The 26216-nt window shown below is 41.0% G+C and overlaps 1 protein-coding gene across 6 annotated transcripts in view; it reads right to left on the bottom strand.

Moving 5' to 3' along the window:
- Positions 1-26216, bottom strand: part of ZNF827 (zinc finger protein 827) — a 115729-nt gene that overhangs the window by 67755 nt on the left and 21758 nt on the right. For all 6 annotated transcript variants that reach the window (XR_003925420.2, XR_003925419.2, XM_030028386.2 and 3 more), the window contains exons 2-4: positions 17476-18486; positions 12484-12656; positions 1424-1907 (exon numbers count right to left, since the gene is read on the bottom strand). Coding sequence is in view for 4 of the 6 variants with exons in the window: in XM_030028386.2 (XP_029884246.1) it covers positions 1424-1907; positions 12484-12656; positions 17476-18486 (1668 nt within the window). In the remaining 2 variants the exon portion in view is untranslated. The remainder of the gene's footprint in view (positions 1-1423; positions 1908-12483; positions 12657-17475; positions 18487-26216) is intronic.

Here is a 26216-nt window from a genome sequence, read left to right as displayed (position 1 = left end):
GGATTTTATAGAGTCCAAATTTGAAACTGAATTAAAAAATGTACAAGTAAAAAAATGTACAAGCAAATCAAAACAGACTCATCCTCACTCACTTCTTGTTGGTCATAATAATAAATTATATCAACAGATTTTTTTTTTTTTTTTTTTTTTTTTCCCCCCCAAAGGGGGAGGTTTCTGTGGCTTCTTCCAACCACACAGCAAACCATTTGTGCCAGCCCATTTCACCTCCTGCTTGTCCTCAGCTCTCTTCCATTTTCCTGGTTGGCTCCATGAAGCCTCAAGCTTGATTTCTTGTGTTTACCCATTCTACTCGATTCCCCACAGAATTGCAATCCCAGAGGTATAAAGGTCTGGGCAGATGAGGACAGCAAGCTTTTCCAAAATAAATGGCTGTGGTTTCACCAAGGCAATGGCATTAGGACAGAGCTAATTCCTTAGTTTACCTGACAATAAAATTTGCTAAAATGCAACTTACATTCCATTTAAAGGAAAAAGATGACCAATTATTCTCTATTGAAAAGGGTATCTTCTATCTCCAAAGTCTAAAACTTGCCATATGGACTGCCATCTCCTTGTGAAACAGAAGTTTCTTCAGTGACATTTTTCCTGACTTCTTTCTCTTTAAAAATTAAAGGCCAATTTAAAAAACATTTAGTATAGAACATCCATCCAGCATGTCCACAATTCTAAAGTGTTCAGTCAAATCAATAAAAGAGCACATAAAATATAACAGATTCACTCTAAACACATCCTCCACTTCAGAGTCGCACATATGAACATCATTCTTACAGCAATAATCTGACAGTGAAAGAAAACACAATGAACACATGCTTTGCATTAGATATGGATTTCAATTAAAATAGTAAAAAAATTTAAAAGCTGCTCTTCCTGAATCTCTAGGACTACCTTTTTAAAGTGTTAATAATCAAGAAATGCAGTAACATTCATACTTCACACATATTTACTAGTTAGACCTCAAATACTACTCTGAAAGGAAGGTGACCAATACTTTTTTGGTCCTATTTAACAGATGGGTAAAGGCAGAGAACTTAAGAGCTGAACTTTCTAACATGCTGGGCCCTTGTGACCCTCAGTGATTTCAAACCAGAACTACAGGTATTCAAGCATGCCTGAAAAACACACCAAATGAGATTTGCTAAGGTAATTATCAATGAACATGAAAGCCTGGATAAAAAGTTCTTACTCCCTATCCCAGCAATTAAAAAGCAAAATCCTTCTCTTCTCTCACTGTTTCCCCTCTTCCCTCCATCACGCACCTCTCCTTATCAAAAGAAACAAGAAATTGTAAGTTAAGAAGTTGCAATGTTTTTCTCCCTGCAATTCCACGACTTGGTAAACCCAAGGCAAAGTGTTTCTTTGCCCATAAAGGAGCAGCTGATGCTGCCGCCTGCTGCTCAATTACCTGACAGCTTCATAAGAAAATCTGATGCCATCTTGACAGAGATGTCTTGGCTGAACAGTGCCGATGCTGTATTGGCCACAAAATCAGAGGAGTCTTTCAGCTTTGTGTTGTTGGGGGCTCTGTCGACAGTGCTAAGAGCAAAAGGTACAGCTGAGATGCCACTGTCATCTTTGGGCTCTTCTTTCACTAGTAAAGGTGGAATGCCTCCGCTAGATTGCCCAGCCACATCAGGTGTTTTAGATACCGATGCTGATCCCGTAAGGTCAGGTCCACCTCCTTCCCTCTGTGGTCCTGGGCAGGAGTCACTATTTAGCTGTGGTGACCCCTTCACCTCAGTTTCTGGTATTTCCTCCTTCACTTTGGATTCTGTCCTGAGGAAATGTTGATGGCAACGCATATGAAGTTTCAGGCTGAAGTGGCGGGAGGAGGTAAAAGGGCATAACTGGCATTGAAAGGTCTCACCCCTGTCTTGATGCTGATGAACCTGGTTCAAGAGGTGAAAGATAAAAGCATGTATTAAGCAAAACAGTTTACTAGCATTATAGAAATCTCAACTCTACACTTCTCAACCATTTTTTAAAAAACGAAGTTAACTAATGGGTGAACTCTTCATTCTGAGCACTTGGAAAGAGGTCAGGCCCTAAGAACAGTAGGATTCTTTCACACATAAGTCAAAGAACATAAACAGACTCAACAAAAAAAAAAAAAAAAAACAAAACAAAAAAAAATCAGGAACATCTGTTTCTGCAGTGTGGAAATGATGAAGTCTGCTTTGGATCAAACAGTCCTTACAACTGGATCCTGATGACCTGTCAGCACATAAAAAGACTTCCAAGCTATAACTAGTAGCTTTCTTGGTTAAAAAACAAACCACCCTCCCCCTATCTATTACATGTTCTGCTAAGCATGATCATTCTGTGCAATCCCATAAATAACAATTGTTCAGAGCAACTCAGCAAAACACCAACTTGCATCGCAATATCCATCATCAATTCATATACCATTAGAGTAAAAGCACAGCACCTGGCAATACCAAGGCACTATTGAAACAGTTTGTTGCAAATTAATTCTACCAGAAAATAAACAGCTCAGTTATGACAAAATACAAACATGAGAGATGCTGTTTGACATTTATTCTATTTTATCAGTCAATTAATGATCACAGTTAATCTTACTGTCCTCATATTTTGACTGCAGGCTCTTTCTCATAAAGACTGTGTGCTCCAGTATGACTACAATGTCTAGTATCCTCAGGCCCAATCCTGATTACCTTTTAGAGAGAACTCTATCCATCTATCCATACGTAATGGTTTACATATTATTTGAACAGACACACTCATTAATATAAACTATATACATATAATTATACCATTTCTTGTTCAACACAGTACTCATGAAAGGGAAGGAATGATTGAGCCCAGCATAATAGTGGCAGGTATATTGAAAAGTTTTTTCCCCTACAGCTTCACAAATGAATTTTAAATCCTGACAGTAGCACTCCGGGCTACTCCCTGCAGAAGGACTGGCAAATACATACATTTTTTCCTTACTAATTGATGAACATGTGATCAGGACAAACTGGCACCAGACTGAGCTCCACACATTCGTTTTCACTTGTGACTCGAGTTGGTTGGAAACATTTCAGTGAGACAGATTTTTGTTGCAAAATGGCAATTTGTTGAACGCAAAATATTTCACCTGAAACATGGAGAGGTTTGATGAACTCTTGGCAAACCAGGCATGTTTCCTCTACCCTACTGAGTGGCACTCTACCCCCCACTCCCTGGGCTTGGCTCAGAAGCAGCCAGCTGTGCCAGGGATCCAAGGCTTGCTGCCGTAGCCTGGGAATCCTAAAGCCCTGAGAGCTCCAGCTCTAATCAAAGCTCAGCTCTACACCAGGGAGTCTGGAAAACCTAGCTTTAGCTAAGCCTTTCAGCACTTTCCAGTTTCCTGCAGAGCGGAGATCTAGATCCCGAGACTCCTGGTGCAGATGCTGCAGATCTCTGGGATAACGGCAGCATTTCCCAAACACAGCTCTGTCAAAATTCAGGTTGGAGTTTCCCACGGTTTTAGATTTCGCCTGATTAATTTTCTATATAGCAAGAGCAATTCAGTCACAAGCTCATATCCAGCATTCCCAGCTCTACATATACAGGACCTGAATTCAGGTCTGCTAAAATGTGAAGCTGGGGGACATCCCTCTTTTAGCCCTTTTTACATTCAGTGAAGACACATTTCATTAGTGCTGTATAACTTTTCATTCAGTAGGTCTTCAAGGGCTCTGGAGATTAGGTATAAACAAACAGATACAAAAGGAGAATTTCTCTTGGCCAGCTGCTTTACAGGATTACATTCTCAGTATCGTATAAACATGACATTTACAGACAAAGTAATTCTGGAATCTTAAAATTGCACCTGACAACAAAAAAATTAGAAGCTAATGCTAACCTAAGACAGTTTTAAAGCAACAACCTTGCAGAAGAACAGCAGCACAATAAATTCTAAATATTAACAGGTTACAACAGAAATGCCAACCAGATTGCCTGTCTACACTACTGGAAACAGGATGGTCTGTGAGCACAGCAGTATGTAAGCACTCTTCTTTGCGAAGAGCACTGAGATGTACTAATGGTAGCAAGCACTCTCACCATGGCAACTTTATCTCCTACACCCACTGAGATTCTGTACGCCAGGGTTTCTCTCCAGGATCCCCTTCAATCAACATCTCCCTGCCCACATATTTAACCACTTCTTCTAGAGGCCCCTTATCACAATCATCAATACGATGCCTTCTGAAGGCTGTCACTGCTGCAGTCAGGTGGCAAAGTCTGTGTGGGAGCCCACCTTCTCTCCCCAGGAGTATGGCATGCCACCCCTGCAATATCTTTTGAGAATGGATAAGAATAGGGGGGACTGATTCATCTGATTTGGATTTTTCTCCTGCCCAAAGACAACAGCAGCATCACCAATGGATTTGTCAGAAAATAAAGTGCGTTTATAACTTGCAGCAAAGGAATGACAGAACTCAAACCCAAAATTTAGAGTTTTGAAAGAAAGAATTTTAGATCTACAAAAAAACCCATATGAAACCGCATCAAGCCCAATAATAGCCCCCAATGTCCTGGGTCCAGTCCCACCATAAGATTTTATTTTTTTTAATTCCCCAAAACAAATAATAATATTTAATTAAAAATTTGAACACTATTAGAAATAGATGCTAAGAATTAAAGTACTTTAAAAGAAAAACTATTTCTTATTTTCTCATTCAACAGCAGCTAAAAGAGCCAAGAATTGCCGTTCTACACTATTCAGAGCGAAAAGTCAAGGCAGCAACTACTTGCTGCAGAATAAGAAACAAGAAATCCTGTAGAGCTACACAGAAAGCCACAGGGGAGATCCAGGTCACACAATGTTACAGTCCAAAAAGCTGCCTTCTCCCTCCATGAGACAGAGAACGGCTCTTACACTGTGCTAATGCTACCCAAACCATCAGATGTCCTCTTTAGAATCAACTAAGCTGTTTCTGCAAGAATGACAGGCAGGAGGAGACAAGAGGGCAGCTGACAAGTTTCCTCCAAAGTCCTAGTCTGAGCCCAGTTGCTGCCAGATTTGGATCTCTCTGAATTACACTACAACAAACCACAGTGCGCAACCTGCTCATAGATAATGGTTCTTTCAAAATCCTATAAAAATACTGTTTGACTTATGTCAGAAACATTTAAGGACTTCTGCCTTCTGAGTTTATTTCACGTAACTGTGGATATTCTGCTTGACTGTGCAAAGTACTTGTATCATCTTTGTTTTAACCCTACAGTCTTCCCAGTCTCAAACAATATTTCATGGTTCTACAGTTTTTTCAGTGTGTGCTTGATGATGTATGCAATAATTTTCAAGAGAACTATACACTCCTTACAAACTTTAGGCCTAGTTTGAGGACTTGGGTACAAATTATCTATTGGTCAAATTTTTTTTTTTTTTATTTGTGTCTTTCAGTTTCTCTTGCTGCCTCCTCATTCTCACAGTACAAGAAAGAAAAGAGGAGGCCGTTCAATTTATCGTCTCTATCACATGCATTATTTTGATCACACCTCCTTTCTATACCTGGCAGTCCCATTCTTTTGAGCTTCTTTCTTCAAAAGGAGTTCTTGCCATCCCACTAACCATTTTCATTGCCAGCTTTTAAAATCCCTTCTATTTCTGATACGTCTTTTTGATGCAGTGACCAGAAGTGAATATCGTGACAGCATACCATAGGTTAATAATAGCATTGTAATATTTTCAATGTTGTTTCTGTTTTATTCTACGTTCAAATATCTAATGTACTTTAACAACTTCTGCGCATGCCAAGAAAAGGTTTTCATTGAACTATCTACAACGATACCCAGGTATTTTCCCTGAGTAGTTACAGTTCATTATATCAGACAGCAAGGTGCAGTTTCCAAGGTGCAGTACCTTGTATTTGTCAACAATAACTTCATTTGCCCCCTTGTTTATCTGTCAGCCAGCCTCTTTTTATTCCCTTTCAAGCTTTGCCTTTTCTAATCTTGATTCATGCACATAAGGTTGCATCGTCTACGATTCTCTTACCCACAGTCATCATTTTGTGCAGATCACATTTGCTAAAATATGCACAATTCCACTCTTAGTAATGGAACACCCCTCTGTTAGCCTTTTGTCATGCTTAAAATTGCTAATTCCTTCCTACCCTTTGTTTTACTGTCTCTTGGTGAATTTCTAATTTGCCATAGTACATCACATTGCTTAATTTATTTGGCAGCTTCTCAGTGAGAAGCTTTGCCAAGGGCTTTTTTAAAGACCAAATAAATTTCAACTGATTCTTAAGTCCATGATTTTCCTGACATGCTCAAAACATCTTAGCAGAAGAACACATGATTTTCTTTTACAGAAACCACATGTCCCTATCATATCACATCATTCGTACTGTTGTAATTTTTTGTTACGTTTTTTGTTGACATACTAACATTTGTAGTATCATAAGCAGTTTCTTAAATCGTCTTTTCACATTTAAAAGCAACATCCCTGCTGATTTACCAGCCAATTTAAGTCATGGGAAGTACACACTGGCCCGTACAGATGTACCACACTTACAAATACATGTGATCCCACCTAACAGGGTACAATGGGGAGTAGGGGTGAGGGAAACAGTGACACAGGCACATCCTTCCATTTTGTAGTACTAGTGAAGTAGATCTTTTCCTTTCCTCTTCCGTAAAGTTAGGGTAATGCTTTGCACAGACTCTCCCTTCTAGTTATGAGGCACAGGAAGGGAAGGATTGGTATTCACCTTTCTTTTGTGGGACTTAACAGGGTTTTGTGGTTATTATTTTTCAAACACTCAGAATAAGAGGAAATGTTTTTTCTGAGAACCTTCATCCCTAAGCAAAATCAGAACATATGGGGCTTGGGGTGCTGAATCCATTCACTGCTCTATTTGCTTCTGGCTACTCAACTCTTTACTTACTTTCTGTAACCCAACTATCACTTTTTTCTTTGCCTACTATAGGTTTTATTTTTTTTCCCACCAACTTTCAAGTGGATTAACCTACAAGAAACCCGGAGAGGGACTTGTTACAACTGCATGTAGTGATAGGACAAGGGGTAATGGCTTTAAACTGAAAGAGGGTAGATTTAGATTAGATATTAGGAAGAAGTTCTTCACTGTGAGGGTGGTGAGGCACTGGAACAGGTTGCCCGGAGAGGTTGAGGATGCCCCATCCCTGGCAGTGTTCAGGGCCAGCCTGGATGGGGCTTTGAGCAACCTGGTCTAGTGGAAGGTGTCCCCGCCTGTGGCAGGGGGGTTGGAACTAGATGATCTTTAAGGCCCCTTCCAACCCAAACCATTCTATGATTTCCATGAGGGGCATCTGTTTAAAGCAATTACCACAATCAACAACTACTACAACCTAGCCATTTAGCCATACCTGCCTACCCACTGTTTTTTTCTGGCGTTTGTTTTCATTTGTTTTTTGGTTTTTCTTTTTTTTTTTAAATTTCTTTTAGTAAAATACCATCTTCTGCAAATACCTTTAAGTAAAATTGAGAGGTCTCCATTTTGCATCTATCATGCGCTCTCTGCTTTTTCATTTCATGTTTTTCTGGCAAGTTCCCTCATTTTTTTAGAAATATTGCACTTTCAAAAGTTTAGTGCTATGGTGCTAGTTTTGATATGATCCTTCCCCTCAGGACACATACATTATTTATATAGCATTTTCTTTTTGAAACTATTTCCTTGCTTTGCTTGAAAGCGAAGGGGAAAAAAAAGCCTCTATGCAGGGCTGGACTGGACGAGGTGTTAAAAAAAAATAAATTTTTTTTTTCTTTTTTTAAGATTTAAGGTATCAATGCATATCCCATCTTATTCTTATCTCACATGCGAAAAGTGACAAGATTAAAAGGCAGATATTTGAAGTCACTTGTGGTACCCGTCTGAGACTCAGGACACAGACTTCACTTGTTGAAAAGCTGTGCAAGTTTGCATTACCTCCCCTTGGCTGAGGGAAAGTAATGGAATCACAGGCGCCCCCAGGGCTCTTTAAAGTTAGCTTAAACCAAACTAAGCAAAAAACCCTCCCATAAAACACAGTCAACCTCCTTCTCCCAATATGGTGAAGATGCTTTAAAATAACCTGTCCTATACTTCACCAAAATGGATTAGGAATGCTTATTCAGTTGTCTGACCCTAGCTGAGGAAGAAAGAGGGAAAAGCAAATCATTAAGGGGTAGTGAGCACCTGGCTACATTCTTCAGGGCCTTTCCTTATTCCCACTACCATGTAATTAATAGCCTCTCCGTAATCAGGAGACTGATTATAACCCTCTTCATATTACACACGAACATTAATCTGAGATCTCACTACACGGTCCCTTTCATAAGCAACAGAAGCAGGAAGACCCCGTAGTTGAGCATCACACGACCTGCTTGCCATTGCATCTAGCTTTTCTGTTAAGCTTAATCTTCCCTTTCCTCATTTTCTGTCATACCATCATGCTTCAGCACGTGTTCAAAATGCCAAACTTCTTTTCCACTGCTAGAAGAGCTGGCTCACCCATTTCTGCCTTAAGTCTATATAGCAGCACAAGGAACATTTATAGATATTATTTTTGGCCATATGCTCCTCTTCCTCATTCCCCCTTCCAAGTGCTCAGGCTAATATCCTGTTGCTTTCTTGGAACATATCTGTATGATCTCACAGCCTATCTGTCCACCAATTGCTGAGGAAGATAAGTGCATGATGCAGAGACACCAATTGGCCAAAGTCTGACTGATGCTTTTGGTATTGCTCTGAGGTAAATTTAATCCCTACTTCCCCACCAGGAAAAACAGAAAAGTCTGAATACATCTTGCTGAATTACACTACCCCTTTCCATTGCTTTCTGCAGAAGAAGTACATAAGATTCTCTCTCTCTCTCAAGATGAAAACAACATATTCCAACTGAATGTATGTTTAGATAAACAGAGAAGACTCAAGCACAATCCTTGCTGCCTGCTTGGACAAGACATCTCTCTCAGTTACCCATTCGTTTTGTCCAGCTCCATTTTCAGTATTCTCAGCACCCCTGGAAACCATACTATAATACCAGAATCAAGTCCTGAGATGCTACCTCCAGATTCCTGGGAGTAAGGACCAAAACTTGTGGTTATGCACGTACTATAATTCGTCTCCAAACCAGACTAATAAAATTCCGTACCGTGTCAATTTTAGGATTTTTCTAAGGTGCCTATCACTGTGGTATCTAAACTCAATATAACAATTATAGGTAACACTGTGTGCCTTAAAAGGCAGTTCACTCAGCCTCCCTTGTTCATTGTGTGTCTGTGTGGAAACTTTGTTTCTGCTTCCCTTCTTGCCTTTCACTTCCTCGCCTCCAGTTGGGAGTTGGTCCTGGCAAAGTGCCCTTACTGGAAGAACGCTTCATCAACATGGTGAGTAGCACATATAGATCTGAATATGGGTCAGGGCTGGAATCAGCCCAACTCTGTATTAAGCTTTTCTCTATCAGGGGACAAGACACCAAAAATGCTGGCAATGTGGTATTCTGGGTCAATCAGTTTGACATGTTATAATTACCACAAAATTACACAGTATTTATATTATAAAGTTATTATTCATTAACCTGAAGATACACACAATAAGGAAGGCCCATATGGACACACACAAACCACTCATGGAAATTAAATCTCTAAATAACCAGTTTCAATGGAAAATGCCTACAGGAACCTAGTAAAAAGACAAGGTGCTTCAGCTCATGGCTATGCTGCCTAGGAGGAAACAAAGACAACACTATTGGATTTTGAGGACTGCAGCTGGACAAAACATCTCAACAGGTTTTGCCCGTCATCCTTATCAATAAACATAAAACCTGAAAAACAAAGAGCAGCATAAAGAAAAAAACTTGGCTTGTGATAGCATCCTAGAATAAAAATTGGCTTACAATGAATGACAAACAGCAGCCTAATACACTAATTTTGAGTAGCCTTTTTGGTTTTGAAAAACGTGTCTTCACCTGTAGCCGCAGTTGACTCGTGGGGAGGGAGAAAGGGGTGGAGAGCTAGAGGCAGCTCTACCTTTGTGGGTTGCCTGCCAGGAAGGAGATAAGGCCAGGTAGCTCCCAAAGGATCCTAGGACAACAAAGAGAACTGAAACATCCGACAGGCATAACCAGAACACTGCATCCTAAGTAGCTCCCAGCTGTCCTATACCATTTCTGATGCGTATTCATTCCATTTTGAACACTGTTAGCTTACAGATGTGTCAGTTATTATAATCTCATACTTATTTACATACAGATTTAAAAGCAGCATTTTTTATAATGACAAAAGAAATCCGATATTTTTTATTTTTAATCTTGTTATCAATTTATATTTCCACCAAACAGAATTCAAATTATGTCTGACACTGTTGGACACATGACTAACATGCCCCCACCTCATTCACCTGCTTCAATTTTGATACGATAGAAAATACTTTTACAAATGGCCCACTCAATTGAGAAAAGTCTATGAGACCCATTGAAACTAAGGTAAAACATTATCTTTCAGATTCTTGTGCTTGTGATTCTTTACATCTATCCATAAGAGTATAACAAGGACAAAAGACCAAATACAGGCCATCTAGTTTTGTAAGACAATTGCCTTCATCTTAAACAGGGAGCAGTTTTACCAGCAAGACCATCATGAGCTGCATGACTGGACTGCACTGACCGAGGAGACTTCAGCTCTTATCTCCATAGTAAGGCTAACGGAGGCTGTAATCTCCTACATTGTGTCAAGCAGCTCTGGGCCTGACTCTGACCTCAATGATGTCTAACTGAGCATTACTTTGTAATAATTACTATATTACCAAATAATTAACACTACATGTTTGCACAAGGGGTCTGTTTTAAGATGACATGGGCGCAGCTAACAAAGAGGTTTATGTTAGGTGGGGAGCAGAAAAGCATACAAGAGCTTCAGATAGCCATCAGTTTGATAGCACACAGAGACAGTAAAGAAGTCCGTAATTTTCTCCAACATCCTACTTGTGACCACTTATGGAAATCACCACGCCAAAAAGGAAGGGATAGGCCCTCAACCGGCAAATAATAATTCCAAAAAGGCAAAAAAAGCAGAGAACAAGAATTTCTTTACAAAGCAGGGGACAACAACAGGTCTTTGCCAGGGAATAGCAAGCTTTTAGGTGATACATGCTTCTGTGCAGGCTATCAACTGCCAAAACCAAAAAACCCTTCTTATCATGCTGTGTTCCCATTCTTTCTACTCATCTTCTACTCGGGACAGCCATCTGTGCCCTCTAGTTAACATGGAACACCAAGTCCTAAAAGAAAGAGCCACAAACACCGAACCTACTTGTACCTGATAAGGATTAGCATGATACACCAAGGATGCCTGGGAATAGTGCATTGATCCACAGTAGGAGCATTAAGGGATGAGCCTTCAGACTTTAGGGGGATGATTTCAGACCTAGCAAAGACCTGAAACACAGCAAGATCTGCTGTTGTGATCAGTGGAATCATATGAATCATTTACACTGAAGTGAATAGTTACTTGGGTGTAAGCAAGGTTAGACTCCTGTCTAATGATCTCAGATTCTGCAATAGCATATATAAAAGCTGAACAGGCATTTCCGTCCCCCTCCGCACCAGTCTGGTACTCTGTTACACAGATTTGTCTAAAAAAGACAAAATACTAACTATAATAAAACATTTCACTGTTATTATAAAACTGAACTGCATTAACAAGGGAAACTTTTTGCACTTTAGCTTCTTCATCCATTTTTACTTCACCAAGCATGTTCTACAGCTTGCAAGACCAGGCACTTTGTATGTTGCAACCATGTAGTACTTCAGCTAAGCAGACAGAGAGTTTCTTTACATTTTTATATTTTTCTGTATCAACACAGATGTTGCTTCCTTCAAAAGGTCATCTTCAGTTCGAGCCTAAAACTTAGGCTGAGTTAAAAGCACGCTTTAAATGCAATGGAGACACTTGAAAACAAAACAATATAGTACAATATGTCCTTCATTTCGGTTTGGATGCTTCACTGCTGAAGTGCCTGCAATTAAAAGCTACAGCAAGAAAAAGTTAAAACTGCAGGCCAGTCTGTAGAAAGTAATGGAGAGATCCCCTGCTAGTGCTGGCCAGGTTGGTATGCCCACATAGTGTCATGCAATGGCATGCAGAGATACTAGCTGGCATCCTGAAAAGCAGCACTGCTCTGTTTGCATGGTGTCACATCTCAGCTAACATCCCTGCTTCTGGTGGTTCCAGGTCCAGAACTAAATCAGTCACAGACAGGTTGTGGTGCACCAAGTTGATGTAACCCAAGGCAGTTTCCACATTGCGTAAAATGGAAATGCAAGCAAAGGAAAAAAAAGTTATTTCTTTCCCTTTTTATGGTCTCTTTATTTAAATAAAGGCATCATTAGTAATACAACTAGAGAAATTTTGTTCTTGCAAATGCAAATGAAATAGGTTTGTTATACTATCATTTTTTGATTGAGGATTCAAGTGTTTTGATTGTCAGCAAACACTTGCCTTACCTTCATGTGTGATTTGAGATTGTCCTTGCGTGCACAGCGAAACGGACAGAGTGGACACTGATGACTTTTCAAACCTGTGTGAATCACCATGTGCCGTTTCCAGTAACTCTTCCTCTTGATAACCAAACCACAGATTGGACACTGGAAAGGTTTTCCTCCTTCTTCCTCTGAGGCTTAGCAGAAGGGGGAAGAAAAAGAGAGGATCCTTTACAGCCACTTGTCGAATACTTTCCCCTTGTAAATATACTCAAGATACCATTTTTCAATGCTAGAATTTCATCTGCAAAGAGACACATCAGATAAACAACAACATGTACCAGAAATTTCAGTTCCTCCCGCCTGCATATCCCTTTTCCCCTTAATCTGGTTATTCTCCCTCTAATAAAGGTCACCATAATTTATAAAGGTTAATGTCCCAAATATCCTTTGGCTAATCAGTAGGGGATGCCACTCTGTCTCACCTGGTCCTAATGTTCCTTATAATTTAACTGAACTGAGATGGATGTCTCTCATAATCATCACTTTGCAGCTTCATTTCCTACCAAAGGCCGGTTGTAGTAGGGTATGGAAAATATGCTTAACTGTTGAAAAATGATCCATTTCCAAATCTGATGGTTAGCCAGCAGGGGAGCAGGATATAAAGCATAGAACAATCCACAACTTAACTGAAAAGCATTCTGGTGTTGCATATCAGATATATTTAACTCCAGAAGTGAATGACATCAGAACCCCTGCTGTTGAAATTGTTTAGTTATGGCTCGAGCAGATGCTGCTGCAACTTCAGCCATCAGGGGTCTTCGCATCGTGGGTTTCCTTCTGCTCCTCTTGTTGCCAGGGCTTTAAATCTATTGCCTCCCTAAACGTTTGCACTCTGCTTTATTGCCCAATTCACCTAAGATAAGAAAAGGATTTGGTGGCATTTATCAGGCAAATATGGTTAGTCTACTGAGTGGGGAACCATCGCAAGGTTGAAGGAAAGAGGAATTCCTTGCTGCTGACTTTACACAACTAACCATCCATTGATCCTCTCACCACCATTTCCTCTGCCTATTATAAAGAAAGGCCTAGTATTACCATGGAATGGGAAGCCTGTTTCCTCACTGTAAAAAGAAAGACTATTTTCAAATATCCAGAGCTCAGCAATGTGCATCCTGCTATTTAGAAATTCTCTCAGAATATTTAAGCTCATTATTATCAGTTATTTCCTACTGATAAGGATACAGCAAACATCAAATTCCCCTGATGAGGAGCTAAGTGATAAAAACCTCCAGAAAGATTTGTCATATCCTAAAATGTAATTCTTGCTATTAGGTAGAAAACAAAACCACTGTAATTCAACTGATTAGGTAGTCATTATGTAAGTACAAAAAAGGACACATTGTCAAAGCATGCACTTCTGCAAGTTCAGAAATTCTCCTCATGAAATATTCTATCACACTCAACTTACTATCTAACTGTTCCCCTCTCTGCACCTCTAAAGAGTAAGCCAAAACCAATGCTATCATTGCTTGTGTTTCAGTTTTTAAATATCTTTACTTACTTCTTCACCAAACGCAGGAGAAAGATGAACCACACAAAAAAATATATTGGTAGCATTTTTACCTATCATTTCTTTTCCTTCTATCATATCTTTTCTCCAGCCTCTGGTTATCATCACAAAGGATCCAGAAAAGAAACGTGTAACAAGCTATTACCTGTTTTCCACCCCATTAAAAAATAAATCTGCAAGCAAGATGGATGAACAGTAATTTAGCACATTACAAAATATGCAAAGAACTGTACTGCATGCATATGACTTCACCAATAACAATGACAATTAATGGTACACAGGAATTACGTCAATGCTCTTCAAAGCTGAACCACGTTAGCTCTTCACTATACGACGTAAACCTCAGCATGAGAAAGAAAATTGTGGGCTTCAGCTTTCCTTCATTTATACTGACGTCTATTTTATGTCAAATGGTGCCAATTAGTTGGAAAGAGCAACTCCAATGAGGAGAGAATTAGCCAGTGCTTTCCAAAGAAGCTTCAGGAACAAAATTGCAAGCATCACAGGCAAAAAGTTACATCAAACAAGCATTCAGCCAGTAGAAGAAGGGTCTGCCACCCACACTCTTTCAAAAATGACATCAGAACTTTAACAGAGATTCCAGGCTTCCTTTTAAATTTCATCCCAAACACGTGAGCATTTTATAAAATTGGCAATATTAACAGATGGATAGAAAATTTAGTCTTCTCTGTACCACTTTACTATAACCTATGCAAGTTATGATTAGGTCCACCAAGCCTGACATGCAGTTTCAGAGGCGACTACGCTCTGATAAGCCATAGCTCCAGCTTCTTGCCTGAAATAATTCTGAGCAAATAGCTCAACATGGTGGACAAAAGAGCAGCAGGCATACTCTTGCTATTAACTTATTCCTCTTTAAATAGCCTCTATCTTTGCTGTTTCTTACTTGTTGACATCTAATTAATCTTACTGAGTATTGATCTCATAACCAAAGCTAGATGTTGCTGGTGGGCAAGTGAATCAGATTCGTAACAACAAAGCAAACTCACCAGTGCCTTAAAAGTTCAAAGTATGAGAGGGGAAAAAAACACCTCTCAAGCTATGTCTACTGGGAAAAGATGTCTCTCTCTGGGAACAAGACAAAAAACCCCATGTCTCGAGGAGCAATCAGACAGACACAAAAAGATAAAACATTATAAAATGAAATACTATTTTTTGCTTTTAGTGCCATAAGGTCATAGGTGCAGAAGGAATCAGGAATGTGTGACATTTATTTTCATGGCAAATATACACACTCAGCTGCCCTTCTCAACTTTTACAGAAGTGAAGTCTTCAATCAAAGGTCACTAAACAGTGACCTCTTTTTGTAAGCTGCATTTCTCCGTGGCTGAAGGAATCAAGGAGTCTGGCTTTCCATAATCAACATCCAGATATGCTAACCAACAGTTTGCTTTTTATTTTCAGCCGGTTAATTATTTAGAGAAGGAAAAGAACTTAATAGCATATCAGAAAATGGACTTAGAGAACTTTTGTTATGAACATTACACTATGAAGTTTGCTTGGATGCCAACTGGCATTGGCCCAGTGCGTATGAACTGAAAGGAAACACCCTTCCTCTTGGGATACTAGTCCCATATATTATAAAAAATGAATAGTTGTTCCTTGGTTACCAAGGACCTGAGGCAGTCAGTCCCCATTGTTATCTTTTAGCAGCACAGTATGCTTGAGCCTTCAGCAAAGAGAATAGTTGCTAGGAATTTGCTGCATCAGAGCTAGTTTATAAAGTGCCACTACTACCAGCACACTTGTGGTACTGGTACCACACACTGTGTGGTACTATACACACTTGCGTGCTGGTACAGAGCACTCCCCTAGTATAAGCTGCACAGACAAATCCCACAGTTTGTTGGTCAAACACAGAACCTGGATTTTACTACAACCATTTACTTTTCCCCAGTAAAAACTTATGATGTGAACAGCTTTTTCTCCAGCAGGAAGTAAACGAATAACTTCAAATAAATTTTAACCTTACTCCTTTTCTATACATTGCTGCCTTTCTCACATGAAGGCCAGTCTTCACAGGGAAAGTTACATTAAATTAATGCCCACAGTCACACTGGTGTAGCCAGTGTCGGTACTCCTATTCCCACACAAAAGGACCTCTTGTTGGTTTAGCATATATTACTCCAGAAAGGACTTCATCTAAACCAATGAAAACCTTAGGCCAGACCCATGCCAAGAATAGTTTGCCACTTTAATTGCCTTGGCAAAACACACCAGCAAAGCATTTGTAGAACACATGTAACTCAGAGCAAAAAACTGGTACCAGCTGCACCACATCACATCCCTCCCCCTCGTCTTCCAGAGAGGAATAAGCATTGCTCTCCATCCAATAGCTCCTACCCTGTGAGTTTTTACCAAGAGCTGCACAGCAACAGATCAGACCACATAGTATCCCTAAACAAAAAGGTTAGGTCAGAAAGAAGACAGTGCAATTATACAATGTCCGTGTCAGGCTTCATGTCTGTACACTGGCTTGCTACACCTGTACAGTCAAGCTAGTATTCCTGATAAAACTCTAATATACTGAACCACTTTGTGCATCTTGTGAAGATAGCCGACACGCTGCTTCCCCCTCTGCAGCAGAACTGACGATACCTGAAGCTGTACGTTCTACCAGAAATATGAATCCATGATGTGAACTTTTTATAGAAAGAGATGAAAGAAACCTTATTTTTCCTTATTTTGAAGACAGGTAATTTAAATTTCCCTGTATGGCTTGCCAGTTCTTGAAAGCTTTTGTTACCAAGACTGTTTCTTCTTATTCCCTATAAGCCTGATTCCTTGACTGCCAACAGCTGGAACTGGTGGAGGGAAATCAGAAGTGTAAAATTGTTCTTGCTGAGCAAATTAGAGAAATGCAGTTCACTTTTTTTTTTTTTAATGACAAAGGATTGTAAAATACCTAACTGCTGCAAAAAAATTTTAATGAAAAGTGGCAACATAATAATATACTCTGGTAAATTAGGACAGGGTAGTAAGCGATTATACAAAAGTCCATTTGTGACAGAGACAGCAGGAGGGAGAATTCTCCCTTGTCCAATATTTCAAAAGCACTAGTTTTGTACATGCTCACTGATACTGTGAGCTCCCTAACAGGGATTCTTTGATATCCTCCATTAAATATTTTTTGTAGACTTATTCTGAACTTGGTAAGAGAGAGAAATACCATTGTATGGAATAATAATAAAAAAAAAAAAGTACTGAACTGTACACTCTTATCTTTCAAATATGGAAACATTTGTGACAGTTTGGTCTTCAAGTGGTATTTCAAAAAGCTTTGCTATTGTTTACCTAAAGTACCTATTTCTTATTCTCATAATACACAGAATCAAACCAAATCCAGACCCATTGAAGAGATGTTATATAAGCCTATAGCAAAACAAACACTTTCCACTTAGTGGCTCAAACTGTATCCATACCTGTACTAGTGGGTTTGGACGCTCTTCCCTTAGGGACTGGCAGTAACAGTAATTCCAAAGACTGTGGTGGAGTTGCTTTCTCTTGCTTCATGTCTGAAAGCTGCAGGGGATCCTCAGCAACCAGTGATTTCTTCTTCTCAGCCAACAGGGTGCCTGCAGCCCTTGCAGCAACCTCCTTGAGAAGGGCAGCCGAAGAGGTCATGGAAGCCAGAGAAAGGAAAGAACTAGCTGGAGGCGGGTGCTCCTGCCCAGGAGTCATGCTTCTTTCACTCACTTTCTTAGATAAAGCTGCCAATGTGGAGCTGGCTGACTGAGAACTAAAAGGTGAGGAAAAGGATTCAAATCTTATAGTGTCTTCAGTCCTTGAAAGAGATTTGTCCTGCAGAACGGCATTGGCTGCAGCTTTCAGTTTCAGGATAGCTGAATCAGGGGACAAACCACAGGTGGTGGCTGAGTTTGGCAACCACTTACCTTGATTCCATATAAAGTGACTACTTGCATTGTATTGGTCACTTTGATCCTGTTTCTCAGCAAGCTTTCTGGCAAGAACACTTAGCTGCTGGGCATGATGAGCAGGCGGAGAGAAGGAGAGATTTGAGCCAAGATTTACAGGGGACTCAACTCTGCCATTGACTGTAACAGCAGCATCCAGCTTGAGGGAGCCAGCCTCCAGTAGCCGCCTCAGGTTACTACTCAGTGGCTTATTTGGACCAGGAGGTTCTTCTTCACACAGAGATGACACATCAGGAGAAAGGTGCTCTTTGCTCTGTAATGTGTCTCTTAGTGCTTCAGTTTCAATGGATCCCAGCTCTGCTGTGTTGCTGCTAGGAGTTGCACTTCCCAAAGAAGTGTCTGGGGAAGTGGACTGCTCTTGGATTCTGTCCTCAAGAGACAACTTAAAGTTCTCCTGGACTTCTCCATATGAGGCTTCTGAAGGAGTTTCCGAAGAATTTCCGAACCAGCGTTCTTCTTCACTGAGTTCACCTTCCACTTCTTCCTGTCTGGTACCATCTGTGTGGAACCAAGAACAGCAGTATTATTCCCAAATCTGCATAAAATAACTTCTTAGAATTAAGTATGCCTGGCCTCTGCATGGATTGAGTGACCAGGAGAAAGTTTTTTGAAAATTAATAAGTCTTTCTTCGAAGACAAAATCATGACAAGTCTGTCATCTTTCAGTCAGCATAACTAAAACAGCTAAAACTGCAACAATACAAATATACATAATATATATTCATATACTGCAAGTATTCCATTATCAGTATAATCTGTACATCCTGCAAAATATTACGAACTCTGTGGTATAAAGCAGGGATTTAACAGGCCCAGAAATTACCAGATACTTGTGTCTGTACAGGTAGCACAGGCGTGCCTTCAAAAGCAGATCAGGTGTGTGGCTACTCAAAGTAGTTTCTTCCAGTGACTTTAAATCTCAGCCCAATCCTGCAGTGACCCCTATCTAAATTAAAATAAAATTTGTACTGATAATACACAATTCCCTGAATAGCTGAAACGACTAATACATGAATGCAGGCTAAAGCTCTCCAACTATTTGGGAAAGGAGTATCATACACACAAAACTAATCTTTTGGGTTTTTTCTCTTTATGTAGATGCTACTTTCTTGTCATTTGCTTGTCACACTTCATTAATGTTAAAGTTTTAAAGACCATCCTGAACTTAGTTTAGCTGAAAGGAAAAGGAAAAAAAAAAAAAAAAGTGTTGGTCTCAATGCAGTTATGTTTTCTCCTCCCCAGTAACTGCAACACATCTAGTCTCTCCTGAGACCTGAGAGCATTTAAAGCACTCTGACCCTGGACTGCTGCTCTTCCTGATAGGTATTCAGTGTCATACAGACATGACCAAGACTTTTCTTGCCTGTCAGAACGTAGTTAAGAACAACACCAAGGCTAGAATTAAATTCACATTACCTTCTCTTGCCACATACCTCTCACATTTCTTGCTTTTAGACTAAATGTCCCAAGCTACAAAAGAATCTTTGTAATCATACAACAGCAAAACAAAAGGATTTAATATAACCCTTCAGTGACATTCTGGAAATAAGCCTGCATGATATGTACTGTATCTATGATCAGGTATTATTCCCAGATTCCCTATTTAATTCCAGAAAATTACAAAACTTGGAGAGAAGTTGATGACTAAAAACTTAGATGTATATTATTGCTTTGATCCAATAAATTTAAGGAGGAAAAGCCCAGCCAAATGTATCGTGAGCGTAGAGATACCAACATAAACTCTGAAAGCAAAGATTTTTTTTTTTTAATGTTATACAGAATATGAGGAATAGTCTCTCACAGTAAGTTCCTTTTACACAAATCCCTTTGGAAAAAAATTCACCAATGTTTTAAGAGCCCACAATAAAACCACTCAGTTAGCTTAGATTAGTAATTCAAGCAGAAGAGGGCTAGCATCTTTCCTACTCAAAACAAACAAAAGCCAAGCAAAACCCAAAGCACTTCCCTAAAATTACTTTGATATTATCCAAGTTAACGTCACAGATGCAGCAAGATTAACAATAACATGCACATAAAGGCCAACACCATGCACATTCAAATAAAGAAGACAGATGCTAATCAGTTGAACCAGCACTTATGCAGGTTAAGAGAGAACTGAATTTATTCCCTTTTCACCCTGTGAACTTGAAAAAGTAACTTGAGGCGTGTCTGTACATGCCTGAGTACATGTACCAAGACATGGGTGCACTCATCTGAGAGATCTGTCAGCTCATCCCAGATGCAAGCAAGTTCTGGATTGGAAGCCAAAAAAGCATCTTAACAGCACTTTGCCTGAACAGATACACCAGGAGCAGGGCACATCCTCTGGGACACAGCCTAGAGTTGACGCCACTACACAGCTTCTGAGCCAGAGCCAGCCTGCATCCTACCACTTACATGTCTGCTTACATCTGTCTGTGTTAAAACAACCCCTCCTCTCCCCCACAGACCCTACTCTTTCTGTGTCTCTGCTCCCCATCCATAAATAGGGAAGGAGAATTGCATTTCACTTCACTCGGAAAGTCATCCAAAAATTACAGTTTGAGAGACATTTAAGTGTAAATGGTTACAAGAGGAAGTGGGTTTCTGTTTTAGAGACATCTCCAGCTTACTAAATCCCCCAACTTCTCTGTTCCTTGCCGTGTACCTCAACTTCTTAATGTTCATATGTTTCCTAGTTGCAACCAGCCTTTAAAATACCAGTTAAATAACACTGTTTTACAAATCTCTCAATCTTGTTCATCCTACTTGCACTGGAAATGAATTCTTCATTCTCACCTGCACCAGTTTTTGCTCCAACCATAAAAGTAATGTCCTGCATATATTTTCACTATCTATCCCTCCTCTCTAAAGCTGACATCTCAGAGAACGCTCACAGTAGCTGAGGAACAGGACACTGGTATTTGAAGTTGATGGTAAGGATGGGGAGAAAGGAACTACATCTGCTATGGTAGAGCTGCAATACAGCTTGCTTTGACAGTAACACAACTACACTATCCCTGGAACCAAAAAAATAAGGTAGCAATAGCAGGAGACATAGGAACAGGACATGGACTACCTTTCTTTTTCCAGACATGCATATCCTCCATTGGTCTTGCCTATATGAAGAACAACCACCCACATTTTAATGACAGGGAGCAGCAGGAGTGCAGTACTCTTCATTTAAAGGTTTGCTACCAAGTCCAGAATTTCCCTCCTCTTTGGGTAACGCAGTGAGAGCTCCCTCTCCTGTTTCTAATCTACCTGTAACCACTAAAGCACTCTCAAATCTCCCAAGTGGTCTCCTTAACAGAGGGCCAATATCCTCTGCAGCATCTCTATCCCAAAAGCCAGCTGGATTTTTTTTTTTTTCCACCAGTGCAGTTTCCTTCTGTACCCAGAAACCAGATCTCTAACTGCTGACACAGTTCTAATTTTCCTCTTCTCAGTAATTCCCTCAGTTGCTGCAGTACCAAGTCCACTGTATTTTAAGGCTGTAAGGTTAATGCTAAAAAAGCCAGCATCAATGTCTTATCATGAGCTCAGTCAAGCCTCCTTTTAAACACTAGTGAATTGGTTTAGAAGCATAACGGTGAAGCCTGGCAATTTCATTTCTAAGCAAAGTTGCCATTCAAGGCCTTGAGGGCAGGATTTTAATTCCCATTGACTTGTGAGCCTGTGAGTTTGAACAAGCTTGAGAACTCCAGGAGAAATCAGCCCAATCCACCAACTTTCCTTTGATTTCAAATTAAATAAAACCTTCCTTCAGAACTCAGAGGGTTGATGGGACACCCAGACCAGGTTTGTCTGAAACAGGAGCCAACCTCTATGCGTCTGTCAAGAAACTTCAGCTGTTTTTCAGGTCTGTGGCAGAGGATTTGCATGACATGTTTTTCCATTCTCTTGCAACACAGCTAAGGAGCTCCAGTGCAAAGTCCTTGAAAGCTAGGAATAGAAATGTAATACCACATTTAAACAACTTCTCTCCACCGTAAACATACTATAGTTTGCTATTACATAATTACTTAAGCTACTGGCATTTCATTTCTATTGCAGCCTGATACACTAAACGTGTAAGAAACCACACAGAAGTTGCAAAGCAGGAAAAGGTAACTTCAGAGTTAGGGGCAAATTCTCACTGACTTCATTTGGAACAAGGCCTGGCTGGGAATCTCACCAACTTTTACCAGGTAACCGCTCATCAGATTGCCCCTTCTCAACATGATTCAAGAGTCAAGACTTGTCAATAACTCTCTTTCCCAATTTCCGTAGTGGTTCTAGAAGAACCACTTCCCAAACCATTTGCCGCTGGCAGACCCTAGTGGAAGTTACAGGTGTCCTGTGTGCTTCAGGACTACCCCATCACACAGCCTCCAGGAGCCTCACACAAGTAATTCCCACTCCTGTCAGCGATGACAAAAGGCACCAAAGTACTGTTCGGTGACTGCTGCCACTGATGTAGCCCAGTATCAAACAATCTCTGGCAAAGCCACAAATGTGTGCAGAAGCACTGTTTGAAGAAGTGCCAGTTTCCCTCACTCACCCACTCATCTGCTTGTTTTCAAATATGGAGAAGTTCTGTTTCTTCTTCGAAAGACCAGTTTGACAGACAAATCTTCTTGATCCCAAAGTATGTTATTTCACTTTGTGAGCGTCTGCCCTTTTACTTAGAGCGGTTGATTAGAATTTGACCCTGATGTCAATAGAAATGTAAGTATCAACTTGTCCAAAGTACTTATATCTGAAAACTGAAAAAGACAAATGTGTTTGTTGATTTATACACTGAGCCACCCAATTCAAACCCTGGAAACTTTAACTGTATCCAACATAATGTACACATGCCATTCCTGAAAGTGGCAAGTGTGATATGATCCACAGTTCCACTTTGTAGTACTTGGAGTGGAGAAATATTCATGTAGTAGGCTAGATGTAGAAACAGCCTGTGCAGCACACAGAAAAAGGGAAGAGTCTGCAAGTTATGGCACTGAGTGACAGACATGGTCAGTGAAAACCTGATTGAAAGAACACCATTTGGACCACCAGAGATTAACTGAGAAGAGGCTACAGCTAAGGAAACCACCCCAAAGGGACTGAATTTTCATGCTAAAAGGAACAAAATTTCACTTTAATCATTCAGTGCAATGAGTAAATTAAAAGAACTTCAATACAGAATTAACATTGCAAATCCATATGCTGCAGTGATATGAAACATATGGAAACTGTAATTATGGGATTACAGAATGAAAATTAAAACAAATATAAAAGTAGGTAGAAGTCAAATAATTTCAAAGAAATGTGCACAGGGAAATTGCTGATGAGATAAATTAGGTAAGATTGCCCTAACTTCAGCAGTTACATTTCAAGAAAAATCTGGGAATCTACAGGACCAGGATTTAAAGGGATAGGAGAGCCAAACCTCATTTTTATTATCTTGATATCAAATATCTTGATCTTGATAAGGATTTCAGATATGATCATTCAAGTTTGTGTAATCTAAATAAAGTTACATTGCATTTATTGGCTATTTGGCACCCAGGCCATCTTCCTACTTTGTTGCCCCAACAGCTTCTCTTATTCCATCTCTAACGCCTATCATAAACCATTCTCTGTATTATCTTACACTAAACACTATACCTAGGCCTACTGAAAGAGCTAGGATTAAGTGATAGGTTTACGCTAGAGAACTGAGGAGCTCTGCAAAGATACCCAAAGAATTTAAAAGAATGCATTAAACTTAAATGAAGCAGTAAGACATCCATAAGGAGTTCTGAGGAAACACAGACTGAGTCAGATAAGCAATCAGTTTAAGGCCAAGTAAACAGGCAAATGCATCAAAAATAAGGCAGAGGCAACACCTGAGCAACCTAGAACTTAGCCTCATGTGACTTATCAAGAATAGCAAGAAAAGGGGAGTAGATGAAGAGAAGCAGCAGCTGACAACTGAGAAGGCATGGACAACTGTAAAGGTACTTAACTAGTCATGGACAAGGAAGAGGTCAGATAGACAGTAAACTGGTGTGGTCATATTTGACCTCCAGGATGGCTTCTCTTGTCATAGAATCATAGAATCATTTAGGTTGGAAAAGACCTTCAAGATCATCGAGTCCAACCATCATCCATGCCCACTAAACCATGTTCTGGAGTACCTTGTCTACGTGCTTTTTGAATACCTCCAGGGATGGTGACTCAACCACTTCCCTGGGCAGCCTGTTCCAATGTCTGACAACCCTCTCAGTAAAGAAATTTTTCCTAATATCCAACCTAAACCTCCCTTGCCGCAACTTGAGGCCATTTCCTCTCGTCCTATCTCCAGCCACCTGACAGAAGAGACCAGCACCCACCTCACTACAACCCCCCTTCAGGTAGTTGTAGAGAGCTATAAGGTCCCCCCTCAGCCTCCTCTTCTCCAGACTAAACTGACCCAGGTCCCTCAGCCGCTCCTCATAAGACTTGTGCTCCAGGCCCCTCACCAACTGGGTTGCCCTTCTCTGGACACGCTCCAGCACCTCAATGTCTTTCTTGTAGTGAGGGGCCCAAAACTGAACACAGTACTCGAGGAGCGGCCTCACCAGTGCCGAGTACAGGGGGACGATCACCTCCCTGCTCCTGCTGGCCACGCTATTTCTGACACAGGCCAGGATGCCGTTGGCCGCCTTGGCCACCTGGGCACACTGCTGGCTCATATTCAGCCGGCTGTCGACCAGCACCCCCAGGTCTTTCTCTGCCGGGCAGCTTTCCAGCCACTCTTCCCCAAGCCTGTAGTGCTGCATGGGGTTGCTGTGACCCAAGTGCAGGACCCGGCACTTGGCCTTGTTGAACCCCATACAGTTGGCCTCAGCCCATTGATCCAGCCTGTCCAGATTTCTCTGTAGAGCCTTCCTACCCTCGAGCAGATCAACACTCCTGCCCAACTTGGTGTCATCTGCAGACTTGCTGAGGGTGCACTCAATCCCCTCGTCCAAAGCATTGATAAAGATATTAAACAGAACTGGCCCCAACACCGAGCCCTGGGGAACACCACTTGTGACCCGCTGCCAACTGGATTTCACCCCATTCACCACAACCCTCTGGGCTCGTCCATCCAGCCAGTTTTTCACCCAGTGAAGAGTACACTTGTCCAAGCCATGAGATGCCAGCTTCTCAAGGAGTATGCCATGAGAGACAGTGTCAAAGGCCTTGCTGAAGTCAAGGTGGATAACATCCACAGCCTTTCCCTCATCCACTAGGTGGGTCACCTGGTCAGAAAAGGAGATTGGGTTGGTCAAGCAGGACCTGCCTTTCATAAACCCATGCTGACCGGGCCCGATCCCCTGCTTGTCCTGGACTTGCCATGTGAGTGCTCTCAAGACAAACTGTTCCATAATCTTCCCCGGTACCGAGGTCAGGCTGACAGGCCCGTAGTTCCCCGGATCCTCCCTCCGACCCTTCTTGTAAATGGGAGTCACATTGGCAAGTCTACAGTCCTCTGGGACCTCCCCCGTTGACCAGGATCGCCGATAGATGATGGAGAGTGGCTTGGCAAGCACCTCCGCCGGTTCCCTCAGTACTCTTGGATGGATCCCATCTGGTCCCATAGATTTGTGAGTGTCCAGATGGCGTAGTAGGTCACTATTTCCTCCTGGATTAAGGGGGGGTATATTCTGCTCTTCATCCTCATCTTCCAGCTCAGGGGGCAGAGTACCCTGAGGATAACTGGTCTCCCTATTAAAGACTGAAGCAAAGAAGGCATTAAGTACCTCAGCCTTTTTCTCATCTCTGGTGGTAACGTTCCCTTCTGTATCCATTAAAGGATAGATATTCTCCTTGGGATTCTTTTTACTGTTAACATCTTTGTAAAAACATTTTTTGTTGTCCCTTACAATAGTGGCCAGATTTAAGTTCTAGCTGAGCTTCTGCCTTTCTAATTTCTTCTCTATATGACCTAACAAGATCCCTGTACTCCTCCCAAGTTGCCCGCCCTTTCTTCCAGAGATGATAAACTCTCCTTTTTTTCTTGACTCCTAGCAAAAGCTCCCTGTTCAGCCAGGCCGGTCGTTTTCCTTGGCGGTTCGACTTGCAGCACGTGGGAATAGCCTGGTCCTGAGCCGTTAAGATTTCCTTCTTAAAGAACGTCCATCCCTCCTGGACCCCTTTGCCCTTCAGGACCGTCTCCCAAGGGACTCTCTCAACCAGTGCCTCGAAGAGGCCAAAGTTTGCCCTCCGAAAGTCCATAGCGGTGGTTTTCCTAACCCCCTTCCTTGCCTCACCAA

Source organism: Aquila chrysaetos, chromosome 1 (genome assembly GCF_900496995.4).
Source record: "Aquila chrysaetos chrysaetos chromosome 1, bAquChr1.4, whole genome shotgun sequence".
Taxonomy (NCBI): Eukaryota; Metazoa; Chordata; class Aves; order Accipitriformes; family Accipitridae; genus Aquila; species Aquila chrysaetos.
This window is presented reverse-complemented; position numbering and strand designations above follow the sequence as displayed.